Raw genomic sequence first — 14,818 nt, 5'->3', positions numbered from 1 at the left:
GAGAAGCTACCGCGGAACACCTGAGAAATAGCGTCCACGCCTTCTCCCTTGCCCATGAAGACAATGCACCCATCGCGAGGACACGAGGTGATGACGTCCACTCAGGAAGTTGGAGGGAGGCAGGGTGGCCCCTCGCTGGCTTCCTCACCAAGCTCACCTTGACACGAAGCCGCGACTATTGAATCTTAATCCTCATCGTTATCGTACAAGTTGGGAGGGGAAGACCGATGAGGCACGCCTGAGGGAAGCCACGATGCAACTTGCCAGTGACGTCGTCCTGCCTTCGTCCTCGTCACTCTTTCTCGTCCTTTCCATCTCGGCTTGGGCGGATGACGGGCAAGTGACAAGGACGGAAGAAGAGGAAGGACCGTCCGATACTTCGTCCATGGGTGGGGTGGGGGTGGCAGGGTGGCGGCCCAAATCGTCGGTTCCAACATGTTTTGGGGGCAGGTGCGGTCGACGGTCGTTTGTTCGTGCCTTCCTGCTTCTGCTTCCTGCCTCAGTTGCACTTACCCCGCCATGGAACATCACCACGAGGCTTCGCTCCGGTCTCTGTGGCAGATAAGCAGCGTTTTCAGCTTCTCAGCGACTTGTGTCCCCGGGCCGCGCCTATTTTCTAGTTCTCGTCGCCGCCAGTTTGGCTCGAGTTTGTCGCCATGTAAGTTGCCGTATCATCACGGATGCGTCTCTCATAAATGCCTTGGGCAAGCAACAAGTTGCCAACAACCGCCACGTCAGGCCAGCGCCAGCTGAAATGGCCCTTTTGTTTCTTTTCCACGCAGCTTGTTCCACCAAACCACGAAAACACAAACGGAGCATTGATAGATCTCAAACATTGGCTGCACATTGGCACTCGGCTGTATTGTGACAGACGCCCCCAAGGCCCCCTCGTACGACTCACCCACGTCCGCGACACCTTCGTGGCTCTATGCAGCAGTTGGTCTTTCTTGTCTTCATCCCGCGGCACTTCAACTTGCGAGTCACCGTCTTCCTTGCAGGCTGCAGCCGTCGCGTCCCGTCTGCAACGCTGCAAACCAACGTAGGGCGCATAAAGTGCAATCTTGCACACAAACTAGTCAATTTTCATTCGTCGGATGTTTTCTTCGTCTCAAGGTCTGTTCGTCACATTACGGGTACTCCCTTCTGCGTCGTCCCATCTCACATAGCCATCCCTTGGCTGCAGTCACTATAGTACCTAGGTAGTCTCCCGTCGTCTCATGTCGGAGACCACGGCCCATCACACTCTCACTCTAAGGTGCCTTAAGGTGTGGTTTCTTTTTCATGTGTGGTTGTACTTACTAATTCGCGTAAGCGCGGCGCCAATGTAAGGTACCAACGGCACTCTTCACCCCTTGATAAGGTACAAACAAACTTCCCATCAACCTTCTATCTTTATCTTTGTCTGCACTACATTCTCACCATCAGCCGTTTCCCTCAGAGAACCAGAGAGAAACTAATCTAGCCGGAACGTGATCAAATGGCCTGTTTAGGCAGTTTGCTCGGGCATTACTTACTTTTGATTGAAGATGCGGCTACCCAACTTTGGCAGACTACGAAAAAGGCCAGCCTCTTTTCGGTCATTATTCGGAAGCCACGCCGATTCAGCGTCCGGTGAAGCATCGAAAATGCCGATATTCGCGCCATTTCTGCTGTCTTTACCACCCAGACGGAGAGTCTGATACCGCGACTGCTGTTTCTAGCTTCCATCATCAATGAAGGACTCTTTTCGCGGCTCCTCGCAGCGCATACACAGTCCACCAAGACATGGCAACGGCCACATCACAACTCTGTGCAACATCTGGCCTACCCCTTTTCTTTCTCGCCATGGTCTCCGTCAATGCCGAGGGTCCCTTCTAGATGCCTTATGGGTCGGCAAGTCACCGTTGCTATCAGCCGTCTCGAAGTGCTCAGTCTCATTAGCTCTTTATCACAGGCCTTCACAAGGCCAACATGTCGCAAAATACCTATGCGAGTTTCATTCGCCGATCATGATAGCGCGCAATCTGGCAGTGTTTTGAGACCTCAGTTGACATGATCCATCGTCGCTCAAGTGAAGGGATGATTTTCCCTGGTCCCGAATCCTCGGGATTGGCTTTGATCTCACGTCAAGAACTGTCGCACGTCGCAATCCACAGGGCAAGTTGCGGCTCACTAGGCTTCAACCCTTCACGAGATGTGGACGGAACAGCACCAGCGGTGAGGCGTTCTTCTGCCAGCACCATCTCAAAAAGCCACACCAGCTGGACATGTTTCAGATCTACAGAGCGGCATGCGAAGCCACCTGGGTCATAGCCGCGCTGTGCAGGTGCCAAAAGTCGATGCCAAGGAGGATGCCGTCGCCACCACCACATCCGTGTGTTCTCTCTTGTTTTTTTGGAATCTTCCGAGAGCCGGTCCCCGAGCGCCCATTGTTTACCACGTCGATCATGACGCCACATTCGCTGGCGGCGTTGCTCTTTCTTTGCATCGGATCTGAGAAGCCTCGAACCAATCGATCAGGGCCGGTCGTCTCTCCCGTGCGGCTCTTAACACCTCACTCCTTCATCTCAAGTTTGGACGAGAATTCAATGTTAGTTCATCTCGGGTTTTCTGTAATACGTTGTTGCTCCACTCAACGCCCCTGAGTTCTCAGCTCTTCACAGCAGCAACACAAGTCTGATCCGCTACGGAGACTCTTACTTGAAAGAAGCATTGTAAAATACGCTATTCGATCAGCTCCAGTACTTTGTTCTTATTCATCCTGCGATCAACCAGTCAAGCACGGTTCTCACTGCTCAGGTGGTGCCAGACCACTTAAGCATGAAATACATTCTTTTGCCCCCGCAGAAAGGGTCGCAGTGGATTCGCGAGTCAGGGGTGGTCCGCGACGGGGGCGAACCCTTCTTGCAGAAAACACCCAAAAATACGAGTAGCTGAACGTTAGCGGCCTCGGCACTGCGACGCCGTGACCAATCTCCACCGTGAAGACGAAAAAAGATTGAGGCGTCTGAAGTTTGCCGGCCGGTATTCACCGTACTCAATTTCCCCTCCCGCATCTTCGACATCACGACAATCAGACGACCAATCAACACCCGTCACCTCAACTTCAGACTGTGATATCGTTGGGCTGCGCTCTGTCTGCATTGAGACCAGTCATCACGACTGAGGCCGGGAATGCTCGCACGCCTTGGTCTGGTAGGGCTTGTGGCCAACTGTGCCTCAGGGGCCTATGTGCAATGGCAGGGCTGCGACGGCCCTTCAAGCAAGACAGATGTCTTCGTTCCCCAGAGTCTGAGCACCACTTTGGTGCCGTCAGACGATGGTCGTCAGAACCAGTTGGCCCTACGGGTCGGGAGATGGATGGAGGAAGCGGAATGCCAGGAATTGGCGCGAAGGATGCCCTCGGCAACACTGGAATTCGAAATGCTGGGCCGGTCTGCTGTGTTTCATACCACGACCAAGATAACATGTCAGAAGCTCAACTTCTCCAAGAATTGGCGCTCGCCACTGATCAACCCTGTCAGCCTATATCTATCTATCTCGGAAGATATCGGCCATCTGCCACCATTGTCGACGTTCCACACAACTTTGCACCTCGAGGGAAACGACTCGGAGATCAGCTGTCGAGAAGCAAACATCACTCCAGCATTAAGTTCAACCATCACCTCGATCGTCACGTACTCGACATGGTCCATCTTTCTCTCTGTGCTCTTTGTCGGCATTCTACGCTCTGCCTACAGCACACCGATTACGCTAGACGATGTGGATGACGAAGAACGACGCTCGATCCGGACGGTCCTGCCGAACGTAGGGGATTGTCTCCAGTACCTTCAGTTCATCTTCTTGACCGGCGGGCTCACTTTGCGGTATCCCGGATTCTACCAGCCGGTAGTCAGCCATCTCAACTTGTTTTCGCTTTTTATGAACGGCCCTATCACCCACGGAGTGATGTATGATAGGGTCGAGGACGGCATCTACGTATTGAATGGCACATACGGCGGTACGTACGGCCTGGAACTCATGACCCAGATCGCCGGCGCACCAATGACAATGGACACTTGGCTGAATATGGTGGTCATCATGTTCATCATTGCCGGTGGTGTCGCTTTGATCCTGGAGGTCGTCTGGTTCGTGAAGCGAAGCCGCGACTCCGATAGTGAGTCTTCACGTTCGGTCGGCGGTATCAGACACACGTGCAGTCGTGTATTGCGTGGTATCTTGTCATATTTCATGTTTCCGCTTGCTGCCTTGTCTTTTTATCAGCTCGATAATGCCTCAATCCTGCCCGCATATCATATATCAATGGCTGTCGCACTCATTCTTGGCATGATGGTCGCTTTCATCTGGCTTATCCGAAAGATTCCTATTCGCAGCCTAGGCGTTTTCGTTTTCGATAGCACTAAGCGTTATCGCCAGCTCCATGTCGCGGATGATGCCCGCCGCCAGGACGGAACCTTCATTTTCGTCTTGTTCGCCCTCACATTTGTCCGTGGCGCCGCCGTCGGTGGTCTGCAGATCTCCGGGCCAGCATTGCCGGTTTCCAAGCATACTCGACATTCTTCATCGGCAGCATTGCGGCCACCATTCGGCTTTGCAGCTTGATTTTCCTAGTTGTATTCTTGCCCGGACTCGCGACAACGAACGGTGTCAAGAGTGCCGCCGGGTACCTTCTTCTAGCTGTTCACGGCGGTATGCTTTTACTTGGCTTCTTTGTTCCTGCTCTCTGTGAGCTTTCGAAACTTGTCAAGGGCTGGTGGACAGCACCGCAACCTGAGGTAAGCTTTGAAGTCGGCGTGTTTTATAAGCTTTTTAGCACGTGCTTTGCAGATCTATGGTCTTCGCCAGCTTCGTCGACGTGAGGTGTCAAGAACCAACCTTGCATCGATGTACACTGCTAGCTCACCAGACACATCGTACCCAGAGCCGAGCGCCGTCGAATCACCCAACGCCGGCTATCTTCGGCCGACGTATCGGTCGGACAGTCCCAGCACTATCCGCCTGGACTCTTCGACTACCTCTAGTCGATACTTCCGGCCGCCGCGGTCCAGCGCGTCCATCTCGTCGGTTGAGAACCCGCGCAGTCTCGGCTCCTCCTTGTACACTTCTTCTACGCCTTCCAGAACGACATCGACATCAACCACGTTGGTAGACAAGCGTTCTGTCCAGCGATCCGAGTCAATCCTGTCTCCCAGCCGGCTATCCGAGTCGACCGAGGAAGAGTCTACTTCGACATCCCAAAGGTCTTCTACCAGGCCCAGTGATGGACCCCTCGGGCCACGGTGGAACGACTATTCCTTCCGTGAAGCAGATCTCTACTACAACGTACCTCGCCCGCCGCCAGTAGAAAGAGCATCAGAAGAACTGCCCAGGCCACCAGCTCCGCGACCCTCCCTCCGGTCTTCATCCGGACTATGGGCGAGAGTCACTGGTCAATCCGGGACGAGTGAGCAGGGGTTCCAGGTCGTCCGACCTCGACCGGCCTCGGAGCAAGGCTTCGTGGTTGTTCGACCCAACAGGCCGAGTAATCTCGGTAACGGTGCTCCTGGAGGTGCGTCCAGGGCGCCACAGTGATTTGTTCTGCCTGGTATCACTTTGACCACGGAGATTTTCCGTGGATTTCAACCGTTGAATTTTGCGAATTCATTTCGCAACATTGTATGTATAAAAGTCAAAAGCATAGTGCGGCGTTGGGAGGGTATTACTTTGCAGGTTATTTATGGCATTCGGCCAATTGCCTAGGCAAATGACATCATAATTATGATTTGGTATAACTTGGAACGATTTTGATCACAAGAGTGGAAAGATAGAGAAAGCAAAAATTTATTCACGCTTTCTTATAGCATTCGTTCCATCTCAACCTCGACATAGTTACCCCCAGGTCACTTCATTCCACGTCCGGCAGTTGCCTAATTCGATCCAGTGGGTACTGTGAAACGCCACATGGTTGGTCAAGACGACCCCAGCGAAAACCACGACACCATGCCCGCATCTCGAGATGACATTGACCTCATACCAACAGCAGTTCAGAACCTACCTTGGCCAGCTATTTGATATTAATATCATCACGTTTAAAGTCCTCATTACAAGAAGACATAAAGAAGTATGATGTCTGCGATGTCACGTGAGCTGACTCGAGCTGCTGCCTGAAGATGAGTAAACTGCAACACGGAAATGGGATCCCGACTTTTCTGTATAAAAAATGGCTTACGTTCAAATTCTGGAGAAAATGAAAACTTTCTCATACTCAGTCTTTATTCCTCCGGAGATAAACGCCAGACTTCTGAGTAATACAGCAACATTATTCAAGGATATATATTTCCAACGAAATTCCCCACATCCTCAACACGCCGAGTCACCACCACCACTGACCAGTACCTAAAACACCAAACGAAAAATGTCGTCCTCGACGCAACCCCACCCCGCAATCCCAAACACAGCATCCTTCATAACCGAAGCACGCGCAGGCTTCACCGCAGATCTGGAGTCGACACCCTCCACCGCCAAAGAAAGGCAGGAACTCTTGACATCGATCCAGAGTTTTGCGTTCCATTTCCTCAAGGCCGCCGCTCAGCCCCCTCCCTCCCATCAAGAAGACATCAACACGGAGGACGATGTATCGAGCGTTGAGCAGCAAGAGAGTGTTTGTTCGGCAAAGACAGATACGGATAGAGATAGAGATGACCTCGCGCAACAAGGTCTTAACGTCCTCTGGTACATGTTCACGTCCACGGCGCAGGTAATCGATGCAGATGACGCATTTCAGGATCGTCTTGTCGGGTTACTTGCGTGGACGAGGCAGTTTGATGGGGTGTATAGAGAACTTCATGGCATCGTGGGAAGTGCTGCTGGTGGTGCTGGCGGTTGGGATTCGTATGGGTTCGGACAGAGTCTGCGGCTGGCATGGGAGCAGCTCGTCGCAGACGTTCACTTGCCGAGCGCGACGCAGAAAAGTCGGAACCTCGCTGCGTTTTCTGCAAAGGTGATGGCTGTTGGGTTGTGTAAGGAGTCTGTGGCTGGGACTGCGTTTTGGGTTTTTGAGAGGGCTTTGGGAGGGGATGAGAATGGGGACGGGGATGGGGGTGAGATTATGTTGAGAGGGTTGGTTGCTGCTGTTGGAGTGTGGTTGGAGTATGCTTCGCATCAACTCCTTGCCCGTTGCTGTTCTTCTCCATCCTGCGTCGTTGGTGGTGGTGGGCGCGATGAGACGTTAACGGACCTGATCTCGCCGGTTGACGACCCTTCGACAGACCAAGCTACCGCAGAATCCCGGTATGGCGAATTCAGCATGTCGCACTGGCTGCGCTGGCGACGCCGTCTCCAGGAGCTTAGTCACGATGCCGATGCGGACGTGGCGAGGTTGGCGAAGAGGGGGTTCATGAGTATGATTTTCTGTGGGAGGGATTTGGAGGTTGAGGTGGAGGGCGAGGCGAGGTTTGCGGAGAGGTTGCAGGGGGCCATGTATCGGGAGCTTGTGAGGAGTGGGAAGGAGGTTGTGGAGGGGGAGGAGATTGAGATTGAGGCGGATTGGGTTGATTGAGTTTGTGTGTTGAAGAGATGGTGTTGGGGAGACAGCTGCATCTTGCTTGTATTTGCGAACTATCAGATCTTTGAGTGTAGGGTGGTGTCTCTACTTGGTGACGATGGATCATGATTCCCTCGAAAGATGATCTCTACACTTATCTTGGTCATTCGAGCCTATCTTGATTCTGATTAAAATCAACGTCCATGATAGGTGGCTATGAAAAGTTGTGATTTAAGACACACGTTTGATCAAGCGAATCAAGCAGGAACAGGCTTTAAAATGAGTACCTGATCATGTTTCTTCCAGTATAGTATTTCGGTTCCGACAAAGGTGAGTTTGAAACTTCTCGAGAGAGGCTCAGTCAAATTGATCCTTTAAAAGGATGGATGATGATATCAAACGTGTGGTGTATTGAGAGTCGGTTACTATCAATACCGGCATTGTGATTGAATATAGGGGGTACTTGAATGATATATTAAAACCCTGTTCTCACACTTCGCCTCAACAAAGCTCAAAGTCACCAAGCCAAGTCGACAAATATGACAACAATGGCATACAGCAAGAGACAGAGACAGAGAAGCCATTGACATGTAGAATAACGCCATGTTCGTAAGAAGTTTACGGAGTACTATAAGTAGGTACACATTATACATTCAGGGGCTCAGTGGAGCTTGAGCGACTTTGGCTTTGCGCGAGGTACTCTCAGCAAGTCAGCTGCTCTTGCACATGCGCCCATTATTGTCCACAGTCCAAGCCTCGCTACCAACTGCAGCAACATTATACAGTAGACCCTTGGGGTCGTACTTGTTCTTGATGCTCAGCAGCGTGGGGTAGTTTACGCCGTAGAACGTCTCCTGCCAATCCTTCTGCTGGAAGTCGGCCTCGTTGATGTACGCGCCCGCGCCCGGCGTCGCGGCCTCGATGACGGGCTGCACGACCTCGGTCATGCGCGTCTGCTCCGCAACCATGTCCTCAAAGGGCACCTCGAAGCTCCAGGGGAGGGTCAGGGAGACCTGGACGATGGAGTCGCGCCACTGGGGCAGGACGGCATTGAACTTGGCGTTATCGGCGCCGTCGTGGCCGAAGTGCGAGACGTTGAGGCCGACGCCGATGTAGGTAACGCCCAGCTCGACGAGCTGCCGCGCGGTGGGGCCGAAGTCGGGGAGGACGGCGCGGGGCAGGAGACGGCCGCCGAAGAGCTGGGTGCCGACTTGGATGTTACCCGAGGGGAGGGGACCCCAGTAGTTGTTGTAGTGGTCCCTGTAGCTGTCGAAGGAGGTGAGGTTCGGCTGGAGGGTGATGTTGAGTAGGGCGAGGGAGTCGGTGAAGGGTTGGAGGATCTGCTCGACTTCGGCCTGGGTCTTGTTGTAGGCCGTCATGGCCGGGGACTGGAGGAAGCCCGGGCCGAAGAAGTAGATGATCATGACGCCCGAGTCGACGATGGCCGGGAGGGCGGCGTGGAAGGCGTCGATGACCTGGTACAGCGTCTCATTGTCGGCGACGGTGACGGCGAACTTGGCGCCGCTGACGGGGGCGTCGGGGTGGGCTCTGGTGGTGATGGAGGTGACGACGCCGTAGTTGCCGCCGCCGCCGCCGCTCAATGCCCAGTATAGGTCTTCATTCTCTGCTCTCGAGGCAGTAAGGAGCTCTCCCGTCGGGGTGACGACCTCAAAGGAAAGGGTGTTGTCGGCGGCCAGACCGTAGATGGTGCTCAGAGCAGAGTGGCCTCCAGCTTGGACATACCCTCCAGCAACACCGACGGTAGGGCACTCTCCCGTGACGACGGCGAGCCCAGCATCGTTGGCGGCAGCAATGGCCTCGAACCCTTGCACGCCCGCGCCGGCCTTGAGAGCCTTGCCGGCGTAATGTTCATCCTCCCAGTCCACGATCTCGGTTCCCTTGAGGTAGTGGGTCCAGATGGCCAGGGCGCCGGCACCGGTAGACCGGCCGTTGTAGTCGTGACCCGTGTTGCGGATGATGAAGCGCACGTTCTTCTCGTCTGCGAACTTGAGCGCGGCCTGGACGTCCGCGGGCCCTGAGGCGTTCACTGCGTAGCTGACATAGTTGCCCAAGGTGCAAGGGACGTCTTGCGCCGTGAAGGGATCGCAGCTGGCGTTGGCGAACAGGGGGGCCATGACCGAGGAGGAGGACTCCATGCTGTAAGAGTTGGGCGCGAGTCATTAGTCCTTGTCCATGATATCTCCTCACACGCGCGGGACGCGGGTTTTGATCACGCAACTCCCCAATGAGGGAGGTGTGACTGCGAGCTGACTTGAAGTCGAGAAGGAGAGGGAAAATGGGAGAGGGAGAGAGAAATACTCACTGAACTTCCGAGTAGAGCCACGCCTCCTGAAGACGAGCGCACTCAGTCGCATTGTAGGCATCGCCGTGGCATGCGGTTCCCAGCGGAACGGTAGCGACCAGACGTCCCCCAACGGTCTCGTTGAGCTGCGCCCAGGTGTTCACAGAGGGCCATCCCGCGTCTCCGGGGAGATACTTGCACGAAGCCGTCGTCGAGTTTGTCGAGCTGCCCAGGCCCGAGCACCTGGCGGCGACGACGGAAACGCTCCCGCCGGCCAGGACCAAGGAAGCGAGGATCGAGGCGCGCATCTTGGCAATGGGGTAAATAAACCGTAAGGTTATTTCGAGGGACTGGAACGTGCTTCTCTGGGCTTAAGCCTTGCTCGCAGATCGCTGCACAGTCCGAGCAGCAAAACGCAAACGAAAAAAGGAGGCGGAGGAAGACGATGTCGTGAGAGCGAAAAGGCGGAGAGGGGGGGGGGGGGAGGGGGTGAGACCGTGAGAGAGGGGGCCAAAAGAGACAAACCACTCTGAAAAAGTTTTACACGAGGCAGATGCCTTCCTGATATTGTATATGCGACGCTGCCCAAAGTGGACTCTTCCATTTACTAAATTGCCTCAATCTGTGTTTACCCGTTTGTCAAGACGAGAAGAGTGGCAACCGCAGGATAAGATCCTGAAGACACCATCAATATTTCCACTCGGTGACCAGCACTTTCTGCGCGGTTTTGCACAATTCTAGACATGATCTCCGGGGTTCGACGGGGTGAGTGAGCACTGCGCCCCCCCGCATGCCGGTGCCGTCTGCCGTTGGTCGGCTCATCTCTGCTGACGATTCGTACCTTGCATCCCTCCATATGCAGGCGGGCAAGTCGTTGGGACCAACAACAAATTGTGGCACTACGGATGCCATATAAGATAAGTAAGAAATGTAAAATTTCTCTCTCTCCTTGGTCCGCCTAATCTTCGGGAAACTGTCAAATGGAGAAATCCAAAAGCCGTCTTTCCGCTACAAACCCTTGAACCAACGGTGTAAAACCGCTCTTCATCATCTTGGCGGCCCGGGGGGGGGTTTATAAGTTACCGCAAGGGTCGCGGCGCGGGGGGACCCACATCCGGGGTCGCTCCGGCCTCCCGATTTGCCTCGCCGGGCTCGCCGCATCTCGGCACCCCTGCCCGCGCTTGACTCGTGAACCCTGGCGGGACGGACCTGGGTTATCCGCGAAAACTTAATCTTGAAGAACCGGGGTTTCTACAGGTTAGGCTCCTCTGTAAAGATCAGATATCATAAATGGCGGCCCTGTGGTTCATTTCGTTTTTATGCCCTGCCGGACTTGCAACGCCAGCTTCCTGGGGTGATTTTTTTCTCCCTCTCTCTACGAAGTACTCCGTAGTCGTATCGTCGTACCGTCGTACGGGCACTCGATGATAGGGCGGGAACACGGGCTTTCTTGGGGAACCGATTTTGATCGATGATCGATCAGACGTTCACCCACCGGCCCAGGCCTTGCTCGAGCCAGGGAAAAGCGAGGCGAACGTTTGGAAATAGATGAGCGTGAGGGATACGAACCGTGTCTTAGATGGTGTGTTTTGCATGGTCTCGCAATGTTACGAGGGCCTCACAGACACAAGATCTGGAGGGAGGGTGACAACCAGAGATGGGGGAGCCCTCCAGAGTCGAGACACAGATCCAGACAAGGTGTGGTTTGTGGTGTCTGTCTATGTCCAAGTCTCTGTGACTGAGACACAACGCGCGCCGTTCGGCGAGCTTTTTGTAATTCGGAGCCGGATCTCCAGGAACAAAGCCATCGCCGACGCTACACTATGTCACACCTTGCCATAACGTCAGGACCTGTCCTCCCCGCATGGTGGCCACGAGCGTAAGCTTTGCTTCGCCGAACTAGTGAACTACGCATGCGGCAAATGCGCACAAAAAGTCCACCATCGAAACGACACTGCAGCATCCTTCCCGCCCGGCTGGATTTCGCCTTTGAATCTCTTTAGGCGCGCGCCGGCCGGTTAGCCTAGCGTAATTCTTTGAGAGTGAGGTACTCCGTACAGACCAGAGTAAGGCACCGGGGGCATAGGTAATCGTCAATTATGGCCCTGGCACACACATGTGGAGAACCTGGGAGCCCGAATCTCTTCAGCAAGCCACTCGCGCAATTTCGACGCCTCACACATGCAGTGCCGCAGCCGCGACGAAAATGTGATGCAGCAAGGGTCTGCCGCAGAACACCACTGGGTTCGGAGACGGGCTTTCGTGAGTACGTGGAGAAGAAGAAGGGGAGAGCAAGCAAAAAAATAAAAATGGAAATCTGCCTATCCGTACCTTACCTTAGTGTGGTATAAACTTGGTGTGGGCTTGTCCTGACCTTGTCTTTAAGGTCGGCGGTACCCAATTTCGATAGTTCGTGCCCCGTCCCCCTTCTCTGCTGGGCTGTTATTTTGCTGTCGACATCCTAAACGTCCCGAACCCCATCATGACCGGCTGGACGTACAACACGCCTGACGATGTACCGACTGATGGACCACGAATAACGGCGGTTTGTCTGACTTTTACCATCATTGCGCTCTTGTTGGTCTGCTTGCGATGGTATGTTCGGACAACGCTGGTCAAGGCTGTTGGCTACGGTATGTTGATTACTTGCGGATGCCAGGGGGGTCTGTCGCGCAGGAAAAGACTAACAAAGTAAATCTCTAGATGACTGGGTGATCATTGTCTCCTGGGTACGCCAGCATAAAATTCTCCATCATTTTGCCTGTTTCCGAAGTACTAACGATCCTTCGTAGCTCGGAGCTTGCGGCTACACAGTCTGCAGCGTAATTCGTATGCATTCCCCGTCAAAGTGGGATTTATTATTCGAGTCTAACAGACGTACAGAGACGAAATGGGGCTTGGGTATTACCAGACTTGAGGATATGCCTCCACAAAATGTGCTTCCCTTTGGCAAAGTAAGAACATTTGCCGAACTCTAGACCTGATATGTGCTAACCATCAATCAACAGCTCCAGTTCATCGGCGGTCCATTGTAAGGGATTTTGTAGTAAAGTGAAATATAACATGATACGGACTCAGCTGACAGTGTATTTTAGCTACGTCCTCGGCATCTGGGGCTTCAAAATGAGCCTGCTATTCTCCTATCTACGATTCTTCCCCGCCGGTGGCTACAAGATTGGCACCATCATCGTCGCGGTAGCTTGTACGATGGGACACATTGCCTTCATGTGCGTCTTCATCTTCTTGTGCACACCGGTAATTCCTTTCAACGCTCTCCGTCTACCAAAAGTTGAATGTCAACTAACACGCGAACGCGCGGCCAGATCGAAAAGCAGTACGACCCGTCGATCCCAGCAGACGAAGGCCACTGCGTAGACGCAATCACATTCTACCTAACCTTTTCATCACTGACCATTGTCTTTGACGTAATCATGTAAGTCCCAGAACCATAAATTCAACCGTTCCACCTCTCAAGACGTGCCCGATGCTGATGACACGGCGAACACAGAATGCTCCTCCCCTTCCCCGTAATCCTCAAATCCCAAATCCAAAAACGCAAAAAAATCGTCCTCCTCGCGCTCTTCATCCTCGGCATCTTCGTCACAATAATCCAAGCCATCCGAATCCAAACCATCAAAAACCTCGTAAACTACCTCGACTCGGCCAAATCAATCCAATGGTCCGTCGTCGAAACCTGCATCGGCATCATCATTTCGTGCGTCCCGACGCTGGCCCCGATGGTCAAGTACTTTGCCGAGCGGAGCCGCAACGCAGGCAGCACCACCGGCGGCTGCTGCGGCGGTGCTTCACGACCAAAGAGCTCGAAATACGCGCTGCAGACGTGGGGTACGAGGCGCAGCGGAATGCAGCCGCTGGGGACAGGGACGAATGATGATCGGGACGGCAGTTTGACGACGAAGCCGGAGGATAGTACGGAGAATATACTTGACCCGAGTAGTATTGTGAGCAAGAGGACGACGGTGCATGCTGCGACGCCGAGTGAACCCGAGTCGTGGTCGGATCCGACGGATAAGGAGAGGAAGCAGGATGTTTGAGGACAACATGCATAGGGGCTGGGGGGCGAAGGAGGACAGAGGCATTGATATGATACCATTTTTTGAACTATTCAGAGCGAACTAGCAAGCGTATTGTCTAGCCTTGTAAAGCATAACAAGGGGTTGGAAGGAGTTCTACCTTCAGGAACCCCCTTTTCTTCAGCCACGAGTCTTTCTCCACAACCTGGGATTCCTGGAATACCTTTGACATGTTTCGATATCTGCTTGCTCAACAACTTAGCAAGGCAGACATGGCAAGTCAGCCCATCGAAGGAAAGACTCAAGGCGGTTCCACTCATGCCCTGGCTAAAACCCCCCCCCCCCCCCCTGTTCTTGGTACAGCACATGATCTGTACTTCGTACCGGTGTAACCATATCGCGATGATCCACGATCCAAGGTGGAGACTGCATAGCGCCCGGCACGTCCTTTTGTTACCAGACGTTAAATACATCATCATCATCATCAAGGTGGAGACCATACCGCAGGCAGCATAAATTATCGACCACCCGTACCTGGTTGTTACGGCCTAAACAGTTGGTCCTGTCATGGCGTAGTTATATAATGCAGAACAAGGGAAAATGATGCGGAGTCATCATTATCGAAGCTTTTGCTTTGTGCCACAGTTGGTTGCCTTGACCTGCTCGTAACACTGGTTCGCCCCAAAGATTAATGTCCTTTCCCGATGAAGAATCGGAACGAGAACAAGCTGATTTGGTACATGTTTCAAAGTTGCGAAGTCTTCGGTTCGAGTTGTTAAACTAAAGCTGATACACATTTTGTTGTGGAATATTATAGTTTAGACTAGAAAACAATGCCACAATTCCTCGAGCTAGGCCGTGAAGTGAGAGAGCTTTAATCCCATGCTTCTCCAAGAAGATAATTACTTAGTAACACCAAAGCAGTGCCGTCTGTGAAAGATATTTTCTGACGTTTGGTGATGCGATTAAGGGCAATTAAAT

The 14,818-nt window shown here is 53.3% G+C and overlaps 4 protein-coding genes across 4 annotated transcripts; 3 read left to right on the top strand and 1 right to left on the bottom strand.

Moving 5' to 3' along the window:
- Positions 1-3,153: 3,153 nt before the first annotated feature.
- BDP81DRAFT_465270 (uncharacterized protein) lies at positions 3,154-5,550 on the top strand (the record flags this gene model as incomplete). The annotated part of the gene is made up of 3 exons (XM_060594262.1): positions 3,154-4,448; positions 4,508-4,754; positions 4,807-5,550. 3 exons carry the CDS (start codon positions 3,154-3,156, stop codon positions 5,548-5,550), a joined length of 2,286 nt encoding a protein of 761 aa, XP_060439644.1.
- A 713-nt stretch (positions 5,551-6,263) lies between these two features.
- On the top strand, positions 6,264-7,821 carry BDP81DRAFT_410592 (uncharacterized protein). Its single transcript, XM_060589132.1, has one exon. It carries the CDS (start codon positions 6,374-6,376, stop codon positions 7,514-7,516), a length of 1,143 nt encoding a protein of 380 aa, XP_060439643.1. The 5' UTR covers positions 6,264-6,373; the 3' UTR covers positions 7,517-7,821.
- An 80-nt stretch (positions 7,822-7,901) lies between these two features.
- On the bottom strand, positions 7,902-10,112 carry BDP81DRAFT_358981 (FAD binding domain-containing protein; the record flags this gene model as incomplete). The annotated part of the gene is made up of 2 exons (XM_060586371.1): positions 7,902-9,658; positions 9,825-10,112. Coding segments are annotated over 2 exons (1,735 nt in total), but the record flags the coding sequence as incomplete, so codon positions are not given.
- A 2,173-nt stretch (positions 10,113-12,285) lies between these two features.
- BDP81DRAFT_399325 (uncharacterized protein) lies at positions 12,286-13,858 on the top strand (the record flags this gene model as incomplete). Its single annotated transcript, XM_060588565.1, has 8 exons — positions 12,286-12,436; positions 12,507-12,532; positions 12,596-12,632; positions 12,687-12,757; positions 12,812-12,834; positions 12,899-13,058; positions 13,127-13,236; positions 13,312-13,858. 8 exons carry the CDS (start codon positions 12,286-12,288, stop codon positions 13,856-13,858), a joined length of 1,125 nt encoding a protein of 374 aa, XP_060439641.1.
- Positions 13,859-14,818: the final 960 nt, after the last annotated feature.

This window comes from Colletotrichum phormii (assembly GCF_030913505.1).
Source record: "Colletotrichum phormii strain CBS 102054 chromosome Unknown BDP81scaffold_28, whole genome shotgun sequence".
NCBI classification, from domain to species: domain Eukaryota; kingdom Fungi; phylum Ascomycota; class Sordariomycetes; order Glomerellales; family Glomerellaceae; genus Colletotrichum; species Colletotrichum phormii.
Note: the sequence above shows the minus strand (reverse complement) of the source record. Positions and strands in the feature narration are given on the sequence as shown.